The 27,970-nt window shown below is 41.8% G+C and overlaps 1 protein-coding gene across 3 annotated transcripts in view; it reads left to right on the top strand.

The window, feature by feature from the left end:
- The window catches only part of ERBB4 (erb-b2 receptor tyrosine kinase 4), a 638,535-nt gene that overhangs the window by 577,707 nt on the left and 32,858 nt on the right, over nucleotides 1-27,970 (top strand). For all 3 annotated transcript variants that reach the window (XM_055719363.1, XM_055719360.1, XM_055719361.1), the window contains exons 21-23: nucleotides 21,386-21,541; nucleotides 24,341-24,416; nucleotides 26,423-26,569. In XM_055719363.1, coding sequence (XP_055575338.1) covers nucleotides 21,386-21,541; nucleotides 24,341-24,416; nucleotides 26,423-26,569 — 379 coding nt within the window. The remainder of the gene's footprint in view (nucleotides 1-21,385; nucleotides 21,542-24,340; nucleotides 24,417-26,422; nucleotides 26,570-27,970) is intronic.

Consider the following 27,970-nt stretch of genomic DNA (forward strand, 5'->3'; position numbering starts at 1 on the left):
CCTAATAATATGCCTGCTAGTTCAATCAGTGGTTGAACTGAATAATGATGATACGAATAAGTAAAATGTTCTGGTGCAAGCCGTTGTTTAGTTGTAAAAAGGAATTAATATTAGTACAAGAAAATTTATGTCTTTTAATAGAAGAATCTATTTCTGTGGTCCTGGTTTTGCTTTAATTTACGATTTGATTTTGCTTGAATTTATTATCAGCATGAATGCCAGGTGTTCTTGCTGTTCCTTTGCTTGTATTGGTATTATTTTAAAATAGTAATGAGTAAGCAGAAAACATTGACCCCTAACAAGATCCCTAGAGTTTCTGATCTATTTGTCTAATCACATTTATTTCCCAGTATTGGAGGACTTAGTGGTTGGAAGTAAATGAATTTGAGTCAGCTGTGACTCTCAGCCAGAAAATTTCTGGGCTGAATTTGGAATGGACACACAAATCCTTTCAGTTTGCATCTTTATCTTGTGGGTTTGCATGTTAATTATGGTCACTTGTGTTACCTCTTCCAAGATTCATAAAAAGAACAGTATTTATTGAAATCTTGACCTGGAGGAATTTTTAGACTTCAGTGTAACATTGTATTTTACATTTACATGTTTTCCTCACGTTACCTTCTTTTAGCTAATTCTTACCACTGAAATGTGAAATATCACAGTGTTTATGTCACTGATACTCAAAATTTTTTTTTTAAAAAAAGGTTCCAGCTTATCAGGTTTGGTTATATATGTATAGTGCATTGATCCACTTAACCTTAAGCTTCCTGAATTTTCTAGTTTGCAGGCAAACTTGTTGTCTCTAAGGTGCCAGGTATGCACATGCTGGACTTTAAATATTCCATTTTGGAAATGTGGATATGCAGTTTCTATGTTGTGGCACTGGTCTCATGCTTCAGTGCGAGATCCAAAAGCTTTTGGCTCAAAAAGTTCTTAATTAAGTCTGTTCATACCTTTGAAAATCCTGTCCATCTTAGATTGGTATTAATATAGATGTAGAGTGCAAGCAGTGGGTTTATTGATTCAGTTTCTGTTGTGAAAAGTAGCTGAAGAAAGTAGCCCAAGCTAGAAATGTGTCCAAGTTCAGATCTTCATCAAAACTTTCCCCACATTGAAGAGTTGTTTGGAATTAGAATCCTGATTCGTGCTCATTATAGAAATAGGTCTTTTCTACACCATTTGGAGCTGACATTTCCCTGAACTTTGTCAAATTAAGATATGGGGATGTGGCTTGAACTCATTGTTAGGACAGTTTTAAGGGCTTCATTCTTCTGCAGGCAGATGTGATGCAGTTCATTTCAGTGGGTTTAGAGCAGCATAGGAATGGCTCGGCAGAGTGAGAAATTAAGTTCCTACCAAATAAAATCTGAGCTTTACCAGAATCTTACTTTAGCAACTGACTTGTCTGGTTTATACTTTATAGCTTTGCTTTAAGATTTGTGTTTACAGTGTCATTATGCACAAAGTCTTCCATAGAGATTTTTTTTTCTTTCTCATAATTAAAACAGTAGGAATTAATGACAGACTGGGGAGGCTTGCTGTTTCTGCAGTAATGAAATGAGCTGCTTTGAGTGGCTAAGAAAAAAAATGTTAATACAGTGATTATTTTGGTCGAAACCAAGTCCTGTCATAAAAGAAAAAAGTATTAAAATTGCATTAGACATATAAAAAATTGCAAACTAGAAAAGTAAGCACACTGCAACTGTGTAAGTAGTAGCTTTGATTGTAACACCCAGCTAATTACAAGAGAAAATACGATAATTTCCTTCAAAATGGCAAACACTAAAAGTGACCTTACCTGAGGTCTTTTGAAAACTGAGAGCTCTGACCTTGTAAATTCATCGTTCTGTCCCCCATTTTCATCTTTTTCTTTTCACCTAGGAATAAAAGTTAGGATCTCTTCTGCTGGCTTTACTGAACCACATCCTTCTACTCACTTCTGCCCCAAATGGCAAACTCCTCCCCTGCCCTTCTTTTGCCAGTTCTTTAGCTCTTGCCATTTCCACAGGGACTGGTGCACCTTGCGGGGTAAGCGCACTGAGGGCTTCCTGCCGTAGGAGATACAGCGGTATGGCAGGACCCGGAGTCTAGGTGCCCGGCGGGGGAGAGCCGGTGAGGCTGGGGGGAGAGGCTGTGATTTCCCCCGTCATGTCATCAGAACAGGCAGCAGCAGCTCACTGTGAAGTCTGCATTTGTCTTGGAGAAATCTCATGAATTTTGGCAGCTCAGGCTGTTTGTATGCAACTGTTTTGTCCCTTTTATTTCTGAGAAATATCCTTGTCCCCCCCTCCCAAGAACAGTCTCTTGTTGTGTCATGGTGCCTTGGAACCACAGGGACATGCAAAGGTTGACCACCAGTAATTATGGACTTACACAGTCAGCCAAAATTTGAATCTGATATGCTGTCTCCATGAACGTAGCAGAGAGATAATGTGTTCAAGTTTTTCCTTAATGGATTTTTGTTAATTTAGGGATGTATGGAAATGTCCTCCTTCCCTGGAGACAGTTCCTGACTTTCCTCTGCCTTGGATTCAATACAGAAGCCATCATTCTCAAGTCAAGCTAAAGCCTTGTTCTAACTTTCTTTGTCCTTTCTGCATGTCATCTTGTGGCATCCTTTAGTCTCATACGGGCATCCCGTTGCCATTCAGGCCGTTCCCTTTCTCCATGGCTGCTTTTTGACCCCACAGGAGACATCTGAGCTTCCTGGCTGGGCTCCAGGGGGTGGCCTCTCCTGCTGCAGCCATCTGACCCACTCAGCAGACTGAGTCTGTTCTCACTCGCGTACTGAATGAACGCAATTTTTCACTCCCACTTGGTTCCATGTTGTTTCACACAACTCCTGGAATAATGTTATTCATTTTCCTTTGCCACTGTAAATTCTCTTGTAAGAAAGGTGCAAAACCACCTTCCTACTTAAAATAAACAGTACCTGATGTTTCAAAAAAAAAATTGGTGATTGCTAGATCAGCTGCTTATTGTGATTTACCCGTTGTTTGTTCAACACATACCAGGACTCTGCTGTTTGGGTTTTGAAAAGTAAACACGTTAGTGTTGGTCTGGGATTGTATTTTCATAGGAGGATAAAGGCTGCCTGGTACTGTGGGGCTTGGAGGCACAAATTATAAATTGTTAGTAGGAATATTGTGTTGTAAGTTATAATACATTTAAAAGATGAACAAAACTTTTAAATTTCAGGAAGAAATGTGAGAGTCAGATGTTTGGGAAACATCTTTTCTACCTAAGTCTTCTTGCACATCCACTCTCTTGCCAATGGATGTTTTAAACCACATTCCTCAGGATATTCTGAAGATTCTAGTTCCACTCAGACTGTTCTTTCTTTAAAATCTTTCAGATTTAAACCAAAATCAAGGAACGGATCAGTCTGCACACAGGGTTGAAGTATACCCTAATGTCTCAGGGGTCAAAGGGCAAATAATAACAGCACCCCCTAAGTATTTTATTTCAGAATTTAGTAAGTAATTATTTTAATTTGTTTAGAGGCTTTGGCTTCTATATTTCAGTGTTTGAGGTTGGCAGTATTATGTCTGCTGTGTTGGCTGTTATTCCCCTGCATGGCAAGACATGAAATTTATCCATATGATTATGTGTATTGGTGAACCTTCTGGGGTACTGAGGGACTTTGATGACAGTATGGCTTCTGGGGTATTACAGTATTGCTGCACTTACAGAAAAGATGGGAAAGGTATTCCTGGCAAAAATAATGGGCTTGCTGCCCAAGCTTGCTGACCTAGATGTTTCATGGAGGTGGTGATCCAGTTTGTGATACAAAGATGCTCCAGTACGGTCTTTCTCCTGAACAATAGCTCACGTTCCGCTGAAGCAGATGGTAGTTATCAGAGCTACGTGAGGTTTGCCATCCATAAAATAAGGCACAAAGCTTATTTATGTAGTTTAGGCCTTTTCCCCCTCAGGACAGGGCTGGATGGTTATTTTAAATCTCTTTTAAAGAACAAAAGGAAGCTATTTTCCTTTAAAAGAATGGAATGTGCAAGGAAGGGCTTGAGTGTTCTTAAAACTTTTTGGACAGCCTGGTTTTCTATGGAAATTAGCTTCATTGCAATCTCTGTCTTCAGTTTCCCTTGCAATAACTTTTCAAAATGTTGGTTGAATTTATTCAGATTTGACAGGGGAGAAAAGGTCTCAAAGATATTATCTTTCTATGAGTTTCATAAAAATAGGCATCTAGATAGATGAGACCGTGATTAGCACTCCTGCTAAAGAAAAAAAAAAGGCACTGTAGGCTAAACCACATTATGAAACAACTGAGTGTCCATGCAGGAGACTGCTATAGAAAACCTGCCTTCAGACTGTCTCAGAGAGTCTTGCCTGCTCTTGTTTCCATTTCTTTTGCCACCCAGATTGCCCAGTATCCCGGTGGTAAGAGCAGCAAAGTAAAATGAACCCATGTCTTTTCCTGGATTTATTTGTAGTAGGATTGCCTCTTTGTTAGAGCAGGATACCAGTGCACCTGCAGCATCGGCATGACACAGCAGGACTTTTAGAGAGGGCGCAGTGCTGGAAGGCTACCCGATTCCCCCAAAATTAGCTGATCTAAAGCCCTCTAAGTTTCAGAGGGAGCTTTCAGCTGGTTTTGGAGGAGGCTTCAAGGTCGTTGGAGAAGAGTAAATTCATCTGTGTTAAGCTTCATGAAGCCTTTCTGTGGTCTGGGGATGTCATCATTGCTGCAAGGTAAGCCTACAGGTCATAGCCCCCCTGCAGACTGGAAGACGATGCAGAAATGCACAGGTCAGTGGGAACCTGTGACCTGCAAGCGGGACTGTGCAGTGCAATAGGATGCCATACAGGACTTACCAGCTTGGTCCAGATGTAGTGTCCTGGCTTGCTGCCATGGTATTTCCAGGCTGAGATGACCTGGGCTACCTCCATACCTACATGCAGTGTGAGGCTAAAACCGCAGCACTGTGTCCAGCCTTGGCCTTTACAACACGTAGCCAGCTTAGGCATTCCTAAGCTCCACGTCCCACCCTATACTTCCAGCCTCAGAGTTAGTGAGGGGAAACTGCTTGGTTGTGTGCTTCCCATTCCTGAACACCTATGGTGGGTGTACCACTCCACAGGGGACCACAGCTATCGTACGTTTGTGGCCAGGTAGTCTTCAGCCCCTTGTGGGCTAAGTTGGGTGAGGCTATGTCACCAAAGTTTCCATGTTTTTCCTGAAGGACTCTCTCTGACCCCATCACCATTGACTCTGTAGCTGCCCTGTAGTGTCATTTAGCAATGCATGGGAAAGGAGGTTCAGCATCCTGTGGGGTAGTTGTGTGCTGGTCTGCAGCTCCCCAGAGTAGGTGCACCGGGCCCTAGTTTTAGTCTCGATAAGTGTATGTAAATGGGGCTGCCTTTTTTTCCTCCAGTGGAACTTCATGGAATTTGTGATCAATGAGGCCCCCTGGAGCTCTTTAGAAAAGCAGTTTTATGAGCAGTAGAGCTGCTGAGAGCTGGTTGCCTATGATTTATGTCTCGTGATTAGGTTATCTGGAATTTAATATGTTCCTAGTGCTAGTTAAAGTATCCTCAATAATGTCTTTCTCTTACATGGAGTCTCTAGTGCCCAAGAAAGACTGCAATCACAGTAGCAGGAAAACTATTACAGTCTTTCTCCTCTCCTTGCCTGTCTGCTTTCAGGACACTCATAAGAATGCAAAACTTTTGAGACAAGTGTCTCAAAAACAAGCCAAATCAGGCTGAAAACAGTCAAAAGCATCAAAAATTATTAGAGAGGGACAGATAAAAAGATAGGTATGCGTGTGTCATGATTTCAGCAGCCTGATTTCTTAGGGAGTCACACTAGTAGTACATGAAGTGGGGGCAAAAACATCCAAAATACCCCAAACAAGTAAATATCAGTTCAAATGAAAACAGAATAGTCACTTCTGAGCTTTTGTGATATAAAAGAATTGCAGCCTTTGCATCTTGTCCCAACCCACTGGCATGACTCTTAGCAAATGCAGTGTAGATTCTGAGAAGCTGTTAGTACCATTCATTTGTTATGTGTTTCACTAGAAACTTACAAATTAATTCTACTATCTCTAGAATCTGGGATTGGAGGTAAACATATGACCTGTGCTGTGTGTGCTGATAAGCTAAAAGTAATTTTTGCAGTGGTGGGATTTGGAGAAGTTGTGCAAGTTTTTTGGAGAGGCAGAGCCAGAGTTATATATGGGTGTGTTATGTTCCAGTAATAATCTCAAGGGCATGAAGCCAGTTGATAGATGTCTGTATGTCATCCCAAGCATCTTCATCCGTCTTGGTGCCTCTAGAAAATAAAGTTATTTCCATTACAGTCTATACCACCTGGCAACTGTGCAGCATTTATTGACCTGATTTTTTTATGCCTTCCTCAGTGACAGCTTGATTCTCCTTGCCACGGTTCTAATGAACCCTACTGTAAAGACCTTTTAAAAGGTATTTCTGTTTGGGGGCAATGTTGTGCTGTGTCTGTGTTTTAATCAATGTGTTTCAGTCAAGATACAGAAACATTTTAAGCCTGATGCCAGTTAGTTTTAATTAAAGAGGAGAAAAAAAAACTATCATGATTGGGTCCTTAGGGAAATGGTGAGTGTCTACAGCTGAGCCTTTGAACTATCTAGACAGTTTAAAGGAGAGAGGGAGGTAACTGTGAATGAAGCAGTCAAGAGATGGAGGTATGGCTGAAAAATTCCAGCCAAGAGACATATGGAAGCTGTGCTCAGAGATCTGTCACGTGTTTGGATCTGATCCAAATAAGCCAAAATCAACAGGGTAATTTTCTGCTCACTGCAGTGATTTTACTGTTAGCGGATCCTTTCTTTTATGAATCTTCTAATTTCCATACTAAGAAGAAGAAGGTTCATGTCTCTTTATGGCAATTTGGCAAAACCAGTTGTGGCTATATAGCAAATAGGCAGTGCTAGAGCAGTAGTCTGAGCATGGAAATGCTGCTGCAGAACCTCAGGAGGAATGGGGACAGCTTCTTAGGCAGGATGTTAGCGGCCAGTCCGCAGGTGGTCTTGGTCACAGGTTAGCAGAAGAAGTTGGTTCCTGTTAAAAGGCCTTCAGCTACTCCGGGCAGTGCCCAATGCATATTCCCTAGCCAGGGCTGGCAGGTTATTATGGTAAATTATAGAAAAATTCTTGGCTGTAGTTTAGAGTGAGAGGCAAAAAGGCATTGTTTCATAGCTGGGGAGAAAGATCAAATGTGAGTCTACTCAAAGACTTGGGATTTTAGAGGGAGCCCAAGGGTGTTTGGTTTCCTCTGCTTCCCTGGTGTATTACTCTTTGCCAATATTTAAAAAACATTTCAACCTGCATTGCGTGTTCCAGCTGGGTGCTGTGCAGTGGTAGCAGCGTTAGCCCAAGGCTTGAACCTGTCTTAGTTGTAATTAATGGAAAAACTCCCTTTAAGTTCAGTGAATCAGGAATTGAGTCTTAAGACACTTGAAATGTTACTATCAGTGGAAATACACCTGCCCTAATTCCTCTTTGTTCTACTCAGGTTACCTGTTTCAGCTCAGCAGCTCTCAAAATTTCCAATGTATTCACCCACCCACATGCTCCAATCTTGAGATGTCAAAGTCATGAGTCTTTTTCTTTCTTTCCAAATAAATCATGGCATCCATGGCTCCAGAGACAGCTTGACAAAAATGTAGCTGTAACTGAGGTATTTTCTGTAGCTGGGAAGTGTACAGAGATCAATTAAAACAGCCAGTTCTCACTCACTGAGAAGTTTCACAGATTCAGGAACTGAAACCTCCGGTGCTGGGATTCACCTTAACGGCTTTTCAAAATTTGAGCCAAACCACACTCAGATATTTCTGGGATCTAGACAAAAAGAAGAATCACCTTTGTTTTGAGGACATAATGAAGGCTTCTTTTTAGGTATTTACAACTTTAGAAGTAGTTTCTCCTCTATGTAGGACTGTGGTCCCTTGGTAAAACTGTAGTCATTTTGCATGACGAGCAAACTGGTGTATAGCGTAAAGTATTACTGCAGTCAGCGCACCATAATTATATGAGTTCGTATACTTAAAGGGTAGAATTATACTTTATTTTGTGTGAGTAACCTGTAACAAAGTAATGTGAGGGATTGTCTAAACTCACCTTGGATGCATTATCAGCACATCTCCGTGGTGTCGGTGTTCCTGTCTTGATAGGGCTGAGCTGAGGTACAGTGGAGCAGGGGAGGGGACAGTTCGTGCACCCCAGTGCAGTGGGCATTGCTCAGCTGTCCCTTCCTTTGCTATTTTTTCCATATGCTCAAGGAGCATATGGACCTTTCATATATTCCTGGATAAATTATCTGTGTTATAAACATCCTCCTTAGCATCATGAAGTGAAAAGGAAGAAGTGACAGGCTGTATTTAATGATTAACCCCCCCACACACACACTAAAGGCTATTCAGTCTGGATGCACGTAACTAGCGGGGCATGGTGGCAGTTTGACTCACACTCTGTGGGCTCTCACTGTCAACGCAGCAATGCTCTGAACCATTAATAATAATGTGACGCTTTATCTGGGGGGAAATATGTGTCTCTTGAAACCACATTTCTGTTTTCCACCCACCCCGCTCTAGCATTCATCTGGATTTATTGAATAAGGTTAATGGATTATTTAGCAGGTTTCTCCAGCCATTATCAGCTAGCACACTCTGTTTATGTGGCTGGCCTCTCCTGTTCTGTCAGCTGTCATGAGCTCCTCAATTAGAACAGAAAAAAAATAAGAATGAAATAGGTAACTATGGTTACCTGTGATGTGGGTTTTTAAGAAGTGCTCAGAAACCTAGTGGCAACAGAGTTTGGAAGTTCAAAGCTTTAATTTATTCAAGAACTCTTTTGAATCAGAGTATCAAAAGCATTTAGAATAAATTCAGAATATTTTCTTTCGTAGAACAATATTGCCGTCCTAAGCAGAAGCCATCACAGACCGATTGCTTGCTCTTCTCATGAGAGAAGAAAACAGTAGCAGGAGTGGGTAAATATGCCCTTGTTGCAGTTTTCTCCTGCAGAGCCTGGTGGCCCTTACAGTGGAATAGCTTGTGAAAGCGGTGGTTTCTAGGAGAGGCAGTGCTTCCATTGTTCTGTTGTACTCCTATTTAGACTGAAATGATGATTTTAAAAGTGGTCATACAGAGCCCTGAAGCTGTGTGCGCTTCAGGGGCATTTTTCAAGTAAAGGCACCTACCTCAGAAATTCAGCCCCGATCATGCTGTCTGTTGAGGGGAAAAAAATATATCATCCACGTTTAATTGAATGAGAACACAGGATAATGCTAAAAGCTTTTAATTGGACCAAAAGTGCTCGATGAGATATGTGTCTTGAGGTCAAAAACTTTGCCTCTCAAGTATTTCAGGGCAATCAGTCAAATTATGTACATATTTGCCTTTTGCAAAGCAGGGAGCTGCTGTGTGCTCTTCTGGTAGGATTTTCATCTAAGCACACAAGATAGCAGCCACCACAGTGTTCCCCATATGCTCATCGGCACTGCCCAAGAGAAGGAGAGAGTAAGTTCAGCTGTCCAAAAACATTGTCTCATCTGAACCAGCCGAGTACACAGAGTACAGGAAAGGCCTGTTTTGTCACATTTTATTACCATAACATGCAACATAAGGAAACACTGGAAAACCTTGCATCCAGTGCGTGACATGTGCACTTCCAGTGGAAAATTATTATCTGCTATTGAGTCAGTACTCATTTTCCAAGAAAGCTGTCTGGAAAAGGTGGGTTTGTAACTAAAGGAAGGTAGGTGGTGTATTGGACTGGGGATTCCTGAGACCTAGCAGCAGTCCCTGCCTCTGCCCCGCCATCAATGATCTTGGGCAAGTCATTTAATCTTTCTCCTTCCAAAAACCAGCTTTGTTTCTTAAATGTTGTATTTATTTATTATATTACTATGTTTATTAACATAGAATGGGTTTTATTTTATTAGAATCTCCTGGAGGTAGGGGAAAACTCTGTGCTGTTCTTTGCTCAGCAGGGGCCTTGACCTGAGCTGGCAGCTCTAGGTGTATTGTAAGCTGCTCTAGATTTTGTGCGTTGTGTGCTAACACTACTGGGCTGTGGCAGAGTAGTAGGGATGGGGGTCCTAACTGACAGAAACCAGCAACAAAAATGGCTTTCTGCAGCCCCTGCCCAGCTGTTTCTAAACCCAGGCAATCTTTCACAGTAAGTTAGCATTCATCAGGTTGCAAGGTGGAACTTTCAGGTTGTTGGAGAAGTTGTCAGATAACTGAATTTGTCAGTTATTGCTGAACCTCGAGAGTGACCTCCACAAAGTGCATTTACCCTCTTTCCGATGCTTGCTGGATCCAATCTTCATGCTGGTGATTTTGCATTGTCATAAGATGATTTTCTAGAAAGCCAGCGCAGTAACTCTGAAGCATCTAAATGCTTACCCCAAGTCCTCCTGTTTAACTGGCTTGAAACAAATAGCATACAATTTATTAAGGGTGCATAAAGTTGAGAATATTGCAGTTCAGTCAGATGCAGGGCATAGCCATGAAAGGTCACAGTTCTTATAGTATTGTTTGAAGTGCTGGAGAATTTCTAATGTGTTTGTGCTGTGGCTGCGTTTGTTCTGAACCGGAGGGGAGACTGTGCTTGTATCTGTTAATCTGGAGGTTCCTTATTAATAGGCTGCACACTTCATTGATTTTTAATTAATTTCTGAAGAGACACAGAGGATAAGTGCTGCAGCCCACAGACATCTCTGTACTTATTGCAGTCCACATCTCTATTGATCGCCTGCCTAAGGAGCAGAAGTAATCCATTTTAAATACACTTTCTTGGAGAGAGTGAATGCACTACACAATATACTCTCCCAATTGTAATTGTGTTGGCAAGAGGTCAGTGGCTGGGGTGGGGGAGAGGTAGCCCGTTGTTTAGTATGCTGCCGGCCTTCTCAGCGCAGGCTTCTCTGCAGGCTTCGTTTCAAGAAAGCCAAATTATCTCCCTCTTGGGCAGTTTGTAACTACAGAGTATTAAGAAGGCACTGGTCACAGCTCCACTGTTAAAGTTGCACTGGGAGCTCCTTTATAGGACACATTTAGCCTGCCTGCCTCTTCAGAGGAGGAAGCTGGAGCTAGTCTAACTGTTGCAATTAATCTAAGAGAGAAGAATAGCATTCAAAAAGCTCTTTCAAATCGTTAATGCGCTACCTTTCTCTTTGGCTGCCACTTTGAAAAGCATCAAACACTTTCTAGGAGCGTGTGATCCACTGGGAGCTGAAACCTGAAGTCTCTCAGTACTCCCCAACTCAGAGGATAGGTGTGTTCTTCCTGCTGGCATGTGTAGCACAGATTACTAGGATTCGCTTTTGAAACAGTAATTCAGTCTTCGTGGTAAGGACTGTGTTCCTGCCAACCTCTTAGCTGTAGTTACTTTGCAATGAGTGTTTATTGCTCAGCAATGAGAGTTTTGCAGTAATAAGTTTGTTATTTAGGCAATTAGCTCTTATTTAAAGGCTTCTTTTTCTGTAAAAGGTGTTGACAACACGTAGCAGCAGTTGCAGCCAAAGCAGTGCTAAGTAACTTCTATGCTTCCTGGACAAAGGTGAGCTGTGTTAGCGTTAGTGCACACAGCAAGCCTTAAATTCTGCCTGCCAGGCCCTGTGATACATCTGGGGAAGGGCATCCTTGCAGTGGAACTGAAATCTGTGTCTGAACAGTCAGTCTTTTTCTTGCGCAGGGACAGTCAGTAGATTTTTGCCTTGCTTTTTTCTCTTCCTACTTGGGGCAATGCACCCAAAGGACAGTCTTGAAAACACCTGACTGGTTTGTGTGCTCACCTTCAGAAGCCCTTGTGAGAAGCAGATACTGCAGAGCTAGCAGGGAGGCATCAGATGCTAAGTACTTTATCAAAGTGTTGGGGATGACCCTTTACCCACGAGTCCCTGACTTATTAAAGTTTTTCCTATTACAGCTCTTGGTCCGGTAATTGGAGGGTCAGAAACTCTCTTGGTGCATCTCTGCTGCAACATATATTTGTACATTGCATCCGTGTTGGCCTAGTGAGGGTACGGGAGGAGCTGTAAAGTTGTATCCAGGTTACTGTGTCCTTACTGGTGATGTTTACTGTAAGCGCAGCTGCAAGCTACAGTTTCTCTTGCCTCTTTGGGCTGCAGTAAACTGAGCTGTGATTTTCTTCAGGGTTTATAGGAGAACATCCCTGTTCTTTTAAGTACTTTGGGAATAGGGAGAAGGTACTGCCTGTGTCCACACAGCCCAGGAGGCTGTGACACCTGGCCCAAGTGAAGTGGTGACACAGCCAACATAAGCCAGTTTGCCCACTGAAGGCACTAAAGCTGGCATAGGAGAGCACCTTGCACCCAGCTGTCCTAAGGGAGCACTGTGGCAATAGTCTTGAGTTAATTGCAAAATAGAGATTAGATACGACTCCACAGCTCCCTCCCTCGGGAATGTCATGCATGCATAGGAATGGAAGTGGGTTTTCTCCTGTCCTCAGCAGCCCATGTAGCAGCTGCACAGATGTGAGTGTAGGTAGGACCAGAACTTGGAGGCACATGCAGTATGGGAAGTTAGAAATACCTGTTTTGCATCTCATTGCTTATGCTACTTAATATATTTATGTAACATCTTTATCAGAAGAACATGAAGTGATTCACAGACTCTTTATGTTCAGCACCACCTAATCTAGATATCTGCGTAGTTTGAGGGAACCAGGGAGACAACTAGTACTTTCTGCAGTTCAGGCAAAGGATGTGTTTGATGATGACAGTGGAACAAGCTCCCCTTCTGGTGATGCCCGTGGAACTTCAACACCCACCCAGGATAGCTAGCTTCATTTTAAGGACCACACAACTTCAGAATCATGAACTAGTCAGTTCAGTGGTGACCCATTTATCTGTGCGTTGCAGGGGTGAGAAGAGTCTCCTGAGATTTTAGTTTAGGGTTGAAATGGTCTGGGCCCATCAAAATGTCTGCTCAGTCCAGTCAAGAAAGTCTTGTCCTCTCATTTCTTTCTACTTTATCCCTTTATGAATCACCTGTCATTGTGCAGTAGCCTGCATTTTTCCTGTGATTGTCATCTAAACTTTAGCATCAGAGCCTCTTTCCCTTCCCTTTTGCTTTCTGACTTTGTTTCGACCTGTTATGCTTTAGCGTCTTTTTATTTTGTGTCTTGGGCCATAGCTCAGCAATGCAGTAAATCAGGCTTTAAGAGTCCTACAACTGAAACAAATACATTCCAACAGCCACATGATGCAGAGCAAAGATCTGGTGTAGACTTACTTTTCTAGACTTGTTCTTTTGATGGGTAACTGGCGTGTTTATACTGCCACAGGTAGTGTGTGTCCTCCAGTGGTTGGCATGAAGCCAGCTCATCTCCATTTTGTGCTTCAGCCAAGTTAGCCAGTGTTTGATCACACTCCCGTGTATGAGCAGACAGGATTTGTACTCCTGGGTGCCCCACGGGGAGAGATGTAAGACTAGCCTGTCTGCAGTTCTAGTGGGCTTGCTTGGCAAGGTTTTGCTGGCGGAGGGTGGTTACAGGGTTGTGAGAAGATGCCAGAAGTTTCTCCCACGTCCAGTGGAGCCAAAGCCAGCCAGCTCCAAGACAGACCTCGCTGCTGGACAAGGCCAAGCCCATCAGCAACGGTGGTAGCATCACTGTGATAGCATATTAAGAAGGGGAAAAGAAAAAAACGCACACACCTGCGCCAGCAGAAGAGAGGAGTGAGACTATGTGAGAGCAATAACTCTGCAGCCCCCAGGTCAGTGCAGAAGGAGGGTCAGGAGGTGCCCCAGGTGCCGGAGCAGAGATTCTCCGGCAGCCCCTGGTGAAGCCCACGGTGAGGCTGGCTGTGCCCCTGCAGCCCAGGGAGGTCCGCGGTGGAGCAGATCCCCACCTGCAGCCTGGGGAGGAGCCCACACAGGAGCAGGGGGATGCCTGAAGGAGGCTGTGACCCAAGGGAAGCCCAGGCTGGAGCAGGTTTGCTGGCAGGACCTGTGGACCCATGGAGAGAAGAGCCCATGCTGAAACAAGCTTGCTGGCAGGACTTGTGACCCCGTGTGGGACCCAGGCTGGAGCAGACTGTTCCTGAGGGACTGCGCCCCGCGGAAGGGACCCACGCTGGAGCAGTTAATGAAGAGCTGCAGCCCGTGGGAAGGACTCACATTGGAGAAGTTCACCGCATGCTGGAGCAGGGGAAGAGCGTGAGGAGGAAGGAGTGGCAGAAACAATGTGTGATGAATTGACCATAACCCCCATTCCCCTGTGCTGCTCCGGGGGTGGAGGGAGAGAAGTCAGGAGCAAAGTTCAGCCCAGGAAGAAGGGAGGGGTGCGGGAAAGGATTGCAGGTCCAGCAAAGTTTGAGTTGTCTGGTCCTGGTCAGATGGGCAGGTCCAAAATGGCTGTAGGAAAATCCAGCTGGTTATATCAGCTTTATATCCTAAGGCTTTGTCTAAAAACAGCCACCTTGAGATGAAAGCATTTTTACCCCAAGATATGGCTTGTTACACATGAATAGCACCTTGCTTAAGAATTATGTAAACTGTAGGGGGGAGCAGGGCGGGGGAGAGAGCGCACAAGCATGAGCTTAGTCAAGGTAACAGAGGATGGGAAGAAATGTGTTACTATAACATAAGCTTTCAATGTCTACCTTTTTCACTTTACCAAAGAGAGAGGCATTAACTTACCCCATAAAAATGGTAATTGAACTCCTAAATATTTGCAGTTGTACCACAGCCCAGGATGCAGGAACGGGCCTCCCTTGCCAGGCTTACCAGGTTTGGCAGAGCTGCGGACATTTTTAGAAGTCCTTGGCAGCTAAAGGGGTAGAGGTGTGCATAGCATACGGTGCGAGTCCCCAGCTCAGTCTGGCAGCTCTGGACTGAAATAGCAACCTTCGCTTTCCCTTGGCTGTGAGGATGACCTCCAGTCCCAGCTCCCAAGCAGACCTACATAACAAATCACACCCCTGCAGCTGAGTCAGTGTATTTCAGAGCAGTGTCAGTTTTTCCCTCCCACAGCTATCTCTGGAGTAACAGCTACTTAGATGATTCTGGTTGCTCCTGACAACAAAGGGCACCTCGTTTTCCTTGAAAGCATATTTAGCCCCAGGTAAAATTACACTTTTTCCATGGGGTAAGTGGGGGAAAAGATGGTCATTTGAGGCTTTCTGTAGTGATTCCTGTTATTAAGCTAGCCTCAGGTTATTAGGATGAAAAGAGGGCAGTCTCCAAGGCTGGAGATTAATGCCCATGAGATGTGAGCTGGACTTGAAATTTTCTTCCTTCACATACCTGTTTGATGAATCTACCATGTGTGCTGGCTTTGGTGGGTGGAAGATATTATCGAAGAAAGGCAGGCTGCGCTTAATTTCTGGATGGGATAAGATCAACATTCCCTCTATTTAGGGAGGTAATAATATTTATTATAGAAAACAGCAAAAAGTCACACTGAAAAAAAGTGTTTATAGTGCCTCTGCTGTCTGCTGGTATTGCTGAAGTTCTTGGGGCAGGTGAAAGTCTTTATACTTATGCTTTTAATTTGAATTGTCTTGCAAAATTATGCATTGCATTGTGCAAAGGCATACATATATACTTCACTTAGTGATTCGGCACACTTCAGTTCATCTCTGGTAATTATCCCAAAGGGACTTTGCATTTAATGACTTACATACCTGCTTAAATTTTGTCCTGAGTAATGAATACCTTTTTTTCTGGAAATGAGGTACAGGCACCTAATGGAAAGAGGTTTCAGTCAAGGCTCGTGCAATTCAGAGTTGGTCGTTCCCTGAACAGCAGCTGCCACCTTTGAAATGAATCCTCAGCAGGAAGGTGGGTCTCTGAAGTCCAGGAAAGCAAAGGGAATCAAATAACAGTGTCTGAAACAGTCTGTGCTTGCAGCTCTTACACTCTTGGCTCTACAAATGGAGACTGTGCTCAAAAACTGCCCTCAGGAACTGGGAGACAAATGACAGCAGCAGAAAGTAACCCTGGCAGTAAAGTAAGAAAACAGGAAGTTATGACCATGTCTTAAAGGCTGGAGATCTCAGGAGAGAAACCCATAACTTTCCAGAAAAGCTTCATTTTGCTTTTTTTTTAAAAAAACAAAAACATAAACAAAAAAACAACACACCCTTTATTTCCACAAATTTTATTTCCACCACCAGGCCACTTTTGATGATGCTTCTCTGTATATATCTGCAGCATGGGTAATCCTAAAATTTTATGAGCCTAATTTGATACTTTCTACTGCATTTCAGCACTTGGAAGATCAGAAAGCTGTCTCATCTCATTGTCGTCTCATCTCATTGTCTTCTCTCCTCCCGTGGATTTTTTGACACAAAGTTTCCTGTCCCACTTCAGTTTGTTGCCAACACGTGTAATCTCATTTCCAGGCCTGTCATTTTTCTTGTGAAAAGAGCATGAGCTTACCTGACCATACCAAATCTGCCTATCTGTAGTCCCAGAGATTCCACAAACACTCCATAATAAAACTGGGAGAGACTTTCTTCTTCTATAGCTCTTAATGGCTAACTTTTAGCATATTCATCAGGATAGTTTTTGTTGTCTGTTATTTCTAGCCAGCTCTGAGAGTAAACAGATGGGTACAGAGCAGGATTCACCTCACCTAGTAAAACTGCTGATGTTTTTCCCCCTAGTTGTTACATAGAAAACTACCAAAGCTCAAAAGTGACAAACAGGGAATTCTTACTGGTTTTAAGCTCTTAGTAGCCATTTATATCTTTCATGCCCGCCTCCCTTATATTACAAGCCTATTCTCCCCCTCAGCATCAGCATTGCTATTGGTGCTGTTTTAAGCCTTGTGTGAAACATATAAACACATGGGCAGGGCAGGTCTGTAATTGGGTAGGCAAGGATAAAAGTCCTTTAACACTATTTGAAGTCCTGGCAAGGGCATTTGTGTCAGCTTCTGAAATGAGAATTTACATTTTCACAGTTACATAATGGCACAGGCAGAAGGGATCCAGGCTACAGGTGGTTTTACTGCTTTGTATGCCTAAGCAAAGATCCATGTAGCACAGGTTTGTCTTTGTACGTGACTCTGGTACTGGGTGAGAGTAAGGGACAGTCGTGAAAGATAAAAGGGTATTTCTTGCTCATCCTGAAGTTCCGAAGGGACTTTCTCAGCTCTGTGTTACAGCTGTTTGCAGTGGCTGTTTGACTTCTTAATAGCTTTAGGTGCTGATTCAGAGAGTGATTTTATGTTCAGGGATCCTAGCAGTAATTGCATTTCTAGTGACATTCTCTGTGAGGAAACCTCTGTCGTGACTGTGATGAGGATGTATCAGTGATGGCTGATTCTTGTGCTTGTGTGACTTGAATTTGGGCTTAGAGATAATGGGACAACTGATCCTTAATGGCTTAATGCTGAACTTTTTCCTCTCAGTGGCTTCAGCATAAAAGACCCCCTCCTACTGTAGATGTTCTAATACATAGACTAAAGTGTGGGGTTTCTTTAGAACTAGTTGTTTTATACTTTGATAATTATATGGGATCTGTGTAACTCTAATTTGGACATGTCCTGAAAGTTGATTCATTTCCCCAGCCTCACAGATTGCACCGCACACGGCACAGCATAGTGTCTTTTGGACCAGGCTTTAAAGTGCCGTTTTTACAAATTGATCTCTTTCTGTTGTCACAGTCTAGGGTTACTTGTAGTTTTGTCTTGTAACTCTCATAAAATGCCCTCTTAGTATTTGATCATGGGCTTGGTGGATGATGATGGCAGCAGCTGTGTAATGCAGAGAGTATGTTTTTTTATCGTACTTCTCTGTCACGTAAAAAGATTAGAGATGCATATAGAGCACTTTTCCTGGCAGGTTAAAAAAATGCATTCAAATGATGATTCTTGGCATAGCATCTGTTTAGACAATATTGTTGCAGTGAATACTGTAGGATTCCCATTTTTAGATTGTTTTCATTCTGCTTGTATAATCCCATTTATTAAAACATATATACTTTTTCTCTTACACTTCTGCCATCCACCTTTAAAAGTTGTTAATAGGATATCAGGAAAATCAAACATGTTTACAGTGGGTATTCCTAAGAGGATGTACATTTCTGCAAGTCCATGACTTGCAGAGGATTTTGTAGCCGTCAACCCTACATGGGTTGTTTTTAGCACCACAGGTAACACAGGTGTGAAAAAGCCCTGAGAAGCTTGACAGAGCTGAAGTAAACTGTAAGTACAATGATACACAGACAGCTATTTCTACCTTCTTTCTGCATAGAAAAGAAATCCAAGTGTGGCATTGGTTAGGAGCAATATTCAGGTTGGTGATTACACGTCTTTCTAGTTCATAAGAGAATATGAGGTTAGGCTGAATAAAACATGATCTTACTAAGATGCTATTAAGTAATAGCATGAGATTGAAATACATGGAAACAAATGAGTAGAATAAACAGTGAAACATCCTGAAGTGTTAGCCTACATGCTTAAAAAATGCTTGGAAATCAAATATGTAGAGAAAGTAAAGTAAGACTAAGGAGGCATGGTTAAGGGTTTGATGGTTTAACTATTCCAATGAAGGATGCTTCTGGGTGCCTTACCATCCATTCCTGCCATCATTAGCTAAAGACAGGAGACTAAAGCCTTTGTACAGGTCATCTGTTCTGATTTTAACAAGACAGAAATTCTGTTCCTTCATTTCTGCCAAAAGAAATCTGCGATATCTTCATATCATTTCAGTGCTGACAGGTGCAAATTAATCTATTAAAAATGACAGGTTTATTTGGGCATAATGTATTCTGATACCAACAGAATTCTCTCGTCAAACTCTCTAGGTTCTTGTGTCCTCATCAGATTCTGCCCACAAAGATATTTTTGCAGATTTGGACCTTTCTTTTCTCCCCTCTTATTCTGAGGTTTATAAAAATTTTGACCAAATAAGGATATTGGAAGTTATCTCAAATGTATGATGTTTTAGAAGTTTTTTTGGTCATTCTAAAAATTTGAAATATTTCCTAAACTAAGTAGAATGGAAACATAAGAAGCACCTTGAGTCTTTTTTGTTTGGGGAGGAGCTCTTTTTCAGTGAGATATGCAAGAGTGGAAAGAGGTGCTTGACGCTGTGGAATGTAAAGGAAGAGATGGTGAGCGGCAGGAGAGAAGTATTTGGGGGAAGCACAAGGGCTCCTGTCTGCACATGACTGCAATCCTGGCTTCAAGGGTAACACTTTCAGGAACTGCAAAGAATCAGTGTAATGTTTGATGTCTGAGGAATGACTGTGGTATATTTAAGGGCACCTTGAAGCCACCTTTAAGATTAGACTCACTCTCTCTTAAGAGCAGCAAAACTGGGCATGATTGTGGGTCAGAGGCTGCTCCACAAAGCTTGCAAAGCCTGCGTGCAGTGCTCAGCCCAACACAGCACGGGCATGGTGCTCTCTCAGTGGCTTTCTGAGGCAAGTCCAGACAGGTTGTTTGACACCTACCTGCAGACATCTCAGCAGACTGGCTGCAAGACCCCCAGGTGAAGGGATGGAAGTGAGACTGGGAGGTTGCTATAGCCCACCTACTTCCCAGAGTACTTGTCATGAGCAATCTTGTCACTGCCCTGAAGCCCTTCCTGGTTACTGTTCGGTGTTAGAGATGTGACACAGGATTTATATGGCTTCCCAATCTGAATTTTACAGGGCCACTTCTGTGGTTGCTTTTCCTCTATTGCACAGTGTTATTGCTATTTACTCTCTTGTCTTTTCCTGCTTGGATTCCTTCTGGTTGGCAATTCTTGTGCTAAGTCACAGTGCCTCTGGTTTCATGGTGTGTTTGTTGTGTGACTCATGATTGTTAGACCTATGAGAGTTATTTGTCCTTTTTCTACAGGTTTTAATTTGATGTTGGAAAACATCATGCTTTCAAAGACTTATACAGTTCTGATGTTCAAGAGCCAAAAGTATTGATTTGCAATTGGTAGGAGGGGGTGTGCTTCAACTAGCAGTGCTTTTAAGAAATAATTCCATTTACTTTATAACAAAGTTTGTGTCCCCTTTCAAACTACCTTCATGCTGACTGCAGCAAAGCCTACCACGTTAAATACGAAAGAGTATTTATGCCAAGTGTTCTCCCACATATTTTCAAACCTTTTAGCAGTGTTTTCTCTGAAATTTTTCATCTAAAAGCCACAGCAGTTCAGAGCTCCACATGATGCTTTTTGTTAAGACAACCACTTTCTGTCAGGAAAGGGCTATATTCTGGCCCAGTGGGTGATGCCTTACCCATATGCAGTGTCCTTCTGTTATGTATGGGGATACAAACATGTCAGTTTCTTATGCTCTGAAAGGGAATAAAATCTGGCCCATGACATGGAGTAATCTGGTTATTTTAATCACTACCTGTGACTCTCTGAATTATCATCTGTATTATGGGATAATATGATCTATTTGGTATTCAGCAATGACTTTTTAAAAATTACCATATATATTATATGGAGCTAATACATTAAGAGATACCTTAAGGGTAATTATCAAGTGTGTAATTTCATCTGTAGGTTCTTATAATGATGGTTAATGTCATAAATACCTTTTAATGAAATTATAGGCTTGTAACCCTGCCTGACTATCCTTTGTGTGTCATATAATTAATAAGATCAAGCTTTGGTGTTCATCTGAGTGTCACAAACCATCAAGTAAACTTCCATACTGATGGTAGATGGTTAGTCTCTCATCAGAGTAAGAATAAGGTTAAGGCTAGGCAGCTTAGGCTTGTTAACAGAAGTACTTCTAACAGAATATCTATGCTTATAACAAAAATGGCCATTGTTCTAGTTTGTTATAATAACAGTACATGCAAAAGATTTAAGAAAGTGAAAAGGCAAATGGGTTGCAGCACTTGGAGTAAAGCATAGTTTGCCTTCTAAGCCACTGAGGGTAGTGAAAATATGTGTCCAACTTAAAAGCATTTGGAGATGGATAAGAAGCTTCATCCTGAATTGAAGACACTTGTCTGGAATGCAGAAGAGCTGGGATTGTTTCCCAGTCTGGCCTAATTTCTGTGGGGCTCTGGCTAGGTTGTTTGGGTTTTTTATGGTCTTCAGATTTCCTGTCTTAAAAATCAGGGCTGTAATAGTTCTGTCCTCACATTTCCAGATTTTAAACTTGCCGGAGCAAAGGAGATAGCCATGTGGGTTTTTGTTGTTTTTTTTTTTTCCTTTGGCAATTACTAAAGAATCTTATAGAATCATTCATATTGGAAGGAGCCTATGGTTGTCTAATCCCACCTCCTGCTCAGAGCAAGGGCAGTGTTGAACTTTTGCCCTCTGGGCCATGTTCTTACTGTGAATACCAATAAGGGAACCAGAAAGTTTACATGTCACCAATGAAGAGTTCTAAAAGACCATATAAAACTCATTAAGATGATTTTGCTGTTCTTTATCCTTCAGGGAATGATGTACCTGGAAGAGAGGAGACTTGTCCACCGAGACTTGGCAGCCCGTAATGTCTTGGTGAAATCACCAAACCATGTGAAGATCACTGACTTTGGCTTGGCCAGGCTTTTGGAAGGGGATGAAAAGGAGTATAATGCTGATGGAGGGAAGGTGAGTACTGAATGTGTCTGGAAGTAAATGTGACAAACCTCCTGAAGTTACTCTTCAGGGCAGTGTATCCCTACAGGACTATTACCTATGCAAGAAATTCTGTCAGTGACTTAGCAAAGCCCTGTCTTCTAGAAGAACTGTGTTGTGACAGCACACATAAAAGCCACTGTTTTTCACTCAGCGAGCTTCTTCAGCTGCTGAAATACAATTATCTGAACAGTTTTCACATTCAGAACTAGGCTTTGTTCATATGCTCCATTTTGTGTCTTCTTTTGAAGACTTCTGAAGTCAGTGTTTCATCAGTGATGGATGTTCTAGGGCATTCCTGCCAAACCCCTTTTTCTGGTCAGTGTGGACCTCAATAACTTGCAGTCCCGTTTTCCCAGACAAGTAATTTTCCAGAAAACAGCAAGGCAGGCCACAGGACATGTTTGCATTTGTAGCATATGGGAATTTACATACGCCCAGTGAAGAGCCACCTCTTCTATCCCATTGGAAGAGCCTGTGTATAGTATTTCTTGCATCCAAGTGTCCAATACCATGCTGAACACAAGGTCACTAAAAAGCTACTTTGAGGATAATTTTGAAACCAGATGTTTTCCTGTATTACTTTTCAGTATTACCACGTAACATCTATATAGTGCCTCACCTCATTTTTAATGCCTTCAGATTAATGCATTCTAAAATTCAGAAGGATGTAAGTAAAGGCTGTAAGTACATACTGCTGCTGGCTGCTCCCTAAACATCTTGAAATTCCACATTTCAACCTGTCACAAAATCCCGAGGGATTCTGCCGTTCCTGTCATTCTTTTTGCTGAACGTTGTTTGCTTTCTGTCTACTTGCTATCTGTGTTTTTCTGTGCTCACTTATGCCCTTGTCTGGGACAAACAGCTGTTGCCAGTGTGTGCTTTTCTCCTGGATGGGCTGCTGCTTTATTTGTGTGGCTGCTGCCCTTGGCAGCTGTTGCATGGATTACACTGGCATTTCAGTCAATGAGGTGAAGAGCTTGAAAGGAGTCACCAGTGCTTTCCCATTTCCCCAGTAAAAAGACCTCCTGGCAGGGAAGGTGGAGTTTTGGCAGTTTTCCCTGATTCCTTCAGTTCTCTAATCCCCTCTTCAGTAGCCCCTCTGCCTCTTCCCTCCATCAGCGAGTGAATGACAGAAAATGAGCTGGTCCTTGCAAAACAGCTGTTCCCTGGCAGCTGTTAGATGGTGTCTTGGACTTCTGAGGCCAATCACACTGCTGGGAGTTCTGGAGCAGGATTTACACGTCAGATGTATCACTTCCCAGTTCCAGAGAAGTGTCTTGTGAAATCCAGAAGACATTTGCAGCTTAAAGTTGTATTGTGAGCATGCTAAGACATATTCAGACTGGATAAAAGGAAAATCTTTGTCACCATAAGGATAGTCAAGCAGTTGATCAGGTTCCCCATGGGGGTGGTGCAGTTTCTATCCTTGGAAGTTTTCAAGTCCAGACTGGATAAAGTCCTGAGTAACTTGGTCTGACCTCATAGCTGAACCTGCTCTGAGCCTGATGTTGGGCTAGGGGCCTCCTGAGTTGATTTCAACCTATTGATTTCAACTGGAGTTATCCTGGGATGAACAATGCAGCTTTGCTCCTTCAGCAGTTGTTCACGTTTGGAATGACCTAGTCATATTTAGTGGGAATTAAAGCAATACACTTCTGCAGAGTTTAGTGGAGGAGGATGAACTGTCTTTGCAATTGCTAAGCCAGCCTTTATTAAAAAGTGCTATTTTTGCCATAACAGTATAGGTTATGTTCATTATTCAACTTCATTGAAGGTATTTTCATGAGGGTTTCAATGGAGACACATCCTCTGCTTTTACACCCACCATCTGTTCAGATTCTGTGTGCAGTTACCTGTCTCTCTGGCTCATTCTGGTACATCTTCCATAGTTTCAAATTGGAGGTGACCCATACAAGTCCGTGCCAGGTGAAAATCTGTTAAGTGTCTGTTCATTATAAATCAATGGACTGCAAGACTGTGCCTCACAGGCTCAGCTCAGGAATCGGAAGTACCATGAATCTCATTTTAACACGAACTCAAGAGGGTGGACCCTTATGCCAAACCTAGGTTTGTGTTTGTCTACATATCCTTCTGTCAGAAGCGAGCTCTCCCCTCTCCTGTGAAGGGACATTCACAGCCAGAGGCTAACTTGGGACTTCTGACTTGCTTTCAGGAGCAACTTTACTCACTGCAGTAATGATATAGAGAACTGACAAGGCTGAGTTCCTAATGAGTATTGGGAGCTAGAAGTTAAGCACTGTAAATTCTTCCCATTGCCTGTTTACCCTGGTGATGATTATGTGGACTGTGAAGTATTATGGACACTGCATTATTAACTAGCCTCATTAGAAAGCAATTGAGGTAGCAGTGTCTGTTTTTGCAAACTGTTGAGGCAAAAGAGCTTCTATATTTCACCTTCTCTGCTGCATTTCAGATTTAGGAGAATTAGAATAATTTTTGTGTTGGTTCCATCTTCACACAGGTATGATGGATAACTGAGTTGTTTCACTACATCTGAATCAGTAAAGCTTGGGTGGTATGAGTTCTGCAGATAGCTGGTTCGTGTTTCTCACCTCCGTATGTTTTATGAGGCAAAGCCCCATTCTAGAGAGCAGGAACGATGATTTCCTCTGCTGGGTAGCGTTGCTTCTTTTTAAGCTTGCAGTTGAAAAAGGAAACAGGGAGGAAGCTGGTGTCTGCATACAGGATCTATCTATATTGATTATAATATTATATTTCTAAGGTTACATTTCTCTTGTCTTTCCCTAGATGCCAATTAAGTGGATGGCTCTGGAGTGCATACACTACAGGAAATTTACCCATCAGAGTGATGTTTGGAGCTATGGTAAATCTTTTTGTGATTAGTTTAAAAATTTGTCTCTTGTAAAGCATTAAACCAAGTTGTGTTACTGTGTTAAAGATACTGTCTTTCCCTAGAGGAGTGAATTCCAGTGATTTTTGTTCTTCCTTCTCCCCCTGCCCCCCCCCCCCTTTTTTTTTTTTTTTGTGTAGCTCTGGACAGCAGCAATTGTTACTTGTCTCCTGTGTGTTACTTTCCTGCTCACTAAAATACTATTTATTTTTTTGTGTAGCTCTGGACAGCAGCAATTGTTACTTGTCTCCTGTGTGTTACTTTCCTGCTCACTAAAATATTATCACGATATCCTTACTGGGATGACTATCATAAGGTGTGGTTTGGTAGCAGTTTGGCTGATTAGTACAGCAGAAGAAGGCTTCTTTCGGCTCAGCCACAGGTTCATAAAAATACAGCTGCAGGTCATAATTTTCAGTAGTCCTTTGAAAATCTTAACTCTAAAAGCCATGAATGTCACAAAACATTTTCAGGCTTATAGGACTTCCTGTACCTACAGTCAGATAAAAAGGAATTTGTCGTAATATAGAGCAAATACAGCAAGAGAAAGAAAAGAGAAAAGCTCTCCAAGCTAACTGAAACAAGCATCCATTTTATTTCACAGATAACTTGGGAATTGCTTAGATGGGTCAGTTCATGTGGACTTCACACACACCAAAAAAGTCACATTTGAGAAGTGTGAAGTTAATTACTGTTGTTAATCCTGTTACCCAGATGAGCTGTTATGCCACATGCTGCCTGCTTATCTAGTATAGCTATTACAAATAAAATCATGTGTATCTTTGTAAGTGGAATTTTCCAGCAGTATCTAGGGCTATGGACTCCTATTTGCGTTTCCTTTGCCATATCATTTTGAAACAAAAAGGTGCACAATTCTATTCATTACTCACTTTTACCTGTGGGTAGCAGCAAAAGACACTGTTTGCTGTGACTGGTTAGCTGCCCTCTTCTCTTCAGCTGAGGAAAACATGAGAGTTAAATCAATCATGTAAAACTACTTTTCTTCTCAAATTCTGTATGCCCTGTGCCACTTTGAAAAAAATATACCTCCACTTATGAAATTCCTTTTAAAGACAGGAAGCCCAGAATATCTATGATCAGGAAGGGCAAGACCAGAAACAATTGAGAAGTTACAGTTATTGAGTATCAACAGAGGTGAATGAGGGTGAAATAAATACATTTTATACATAAGGTAATTTTGCCCATCACTTTTCACATTAGTATGACAGCTGGCAAAACATGGTTACTGATCTGGAGAGGTGTTTAAAATGACCTTTGCAATAAAAATAAAAGTTAAAGAAACTGGTGTGAGAACAGCATTTTCAGTATTTAAGACTTTTCGGGGACAAATTCTGTTACATATGATATATGATCTTTATTTCCAGCTCCGATGCCAAAACAAATCCTATGGCTATTTAAAAAGAGGATCTTGGTTTTGTAGCCCAGCACTACCATAACTCAAATCCATAAGGTGATTTAAGGAAAAAAATAATACAAGTGACTGTGAATGACTTACAAGGCGAAGACAATGACATAATGTTACCCAGTGCTGTACCTTTGTAGGAAATTGATGCTCTAAGTTAGGGAACATCTGGGTTTTTTCCCATTTAATAGAGTACATCAGCCATTCATTTTCCCTTTTGGTATGATAAAAGAGCACGATGCGTTCTTTTGTTATTGCATCCATTTACTTTACCACCGTTTATTTTTCTTAGACCTTTCTCTTGTGCCTCAGATCTATCATGCTGCTTCTTAGACCAATAAAAATAAGAGAAGTTGCTTTTGAAGTTTAACACAAAGTGCCATTTCACCATTTTCTGAAGCTCTTGAAATGACAGACCAAACTTCAGTGGTTTTACAGGCACTGGTAATAAAGAAGAGATTGCAGTCCAGAAATGAGCCAGTATACCATGCTGTAAGAAATTGTGAAGGAATCTGAATAGTATGTCTTCAAATAATAACACTTTTTTTCTGTCCAGGGGTCACTATCTGGGAACTTATGACTTTTGGTGGGAAGCCATACGATGGAATCCCAACTCGAGAGATCCCTGACCTCTTGGAGAAGGGAGAGCGGTTGCCTCAACCTCCAATCTGCACTATTGATGTTTATATGGTGATGGTGAAGTGTAAGTATTTATCACTTTTAATATCCCTATACTTATTGCAAGAGAGACGCTGATTTAGAGCTTGCACCTGTAGTCTCTTGACAATCCCGGATAATAGGGCAGGCTGCTTCAAAACAAAAGCTTCCAAAGATAGTGTAAATCCCATTTAAATACTGTATGCACGTTTTTTGCAATTGCAAAAGATATTAATTTAGCTGTGAAGGGTTGAGTTAGCTCAGCATCTTATTACTGTCAGATGGTATCTCGTATTCTTGCTGTGAAGTCAAAATTGTATGATTGTTATTGTAAACCCTTGTCATTTCCATGACAATTGATTTTGATGTTAACAAAGATAGTATTAAATATAATTATGGTACATGGATACCCAGCCAGTAAAGGTTGTGAGGAGAAATGCTGGTTCCAAATACTGAAGGAAGAAAGCGTGGCTGTTTTATTGTTAGTAACAGGAATGGTGATTGCAATAGTAATAACAAGTAAAATTAAATTAATACAAGAAATGCCACAGAGAGGATCAGTTTTTATCATTCTTAGTCCAGTACAATAATTTGTGAATATTTTTTATTTTAGCAAAAAAGGAAAACAGTCTGCACATGTTTCTTGCTACCCTTTTATCACCAAGATACCCACACTAGTGACAGTATCCTCCAAGGCTATGCTTCTAATTTAAAAAGAATTAGGAACATCTCTCTGGTGTTTCTGACTTAATTTAAGTGAGATTAACATGCAGAGATTTCATTCATCTTATATAGTTCTATCCCTTTGCTTCATACACAAAACCACGGGGAAAAAAAGAAAATAAAACTTTAATAGGTAAATAACATATCTTCTGAAAACAGCTGCAGTGTGCATGCAGGTATGGAAATTGGCTGAATAGTGCAAGAGGTTCATGTTGGTCGAGTGCAAAAATGTTCCATCTGATAGGGTTTCTAAGGACTACGAGGCGAATCTTAGTGAACAAAAGGAAGTCCTAGTAGACTGGGTATTCTGGAAGAGATGATTACAGCTAGATGTACAGACTTAGTGCTGTAATGTTTGTGTGAAATTCTTTGTAAGCTATAGTAGCTTTGCTTTTCCTGCATTGGTCACTTCTTCAGTTAAACCGCATGAAGGAGATAAGGACTGCTTTGTTTAGCGTTCTTAGCAAATGAGAACATGTTCTTGAGAAGCTGCTGATAGGTTTTTCTATTAGAAAAAGCTGACACTGAGATAAACTAGTCGCTGGTGGGGACTGCCTATACTACTTCCTTGTTTTGCAGAAAGCGTTAGCAAGGATTGAGAATTGTTGTTTCTAATGAATGTTTCCTGGAGAGTGAAGGACAAAAGAATCACCCTTACTCAATTAAAGTAGCGTCTAATGGCTTGTGTGAGGTCTGTGTTAATGATGCAGACACATGAATGCAG

This window comes from Falco cherrug, chromosome 8, assembly GCF_023634085.1.
Source record: "Falco cherrug isolate bFalChe1 chromosome 8, bFalChe1.pri, whole genome shotgun sequence".
NCBI lineage: Eukaryota > Metazoa > Chordata > Aves > Falconiformes > Falconidae > Falco > Falco cherrug.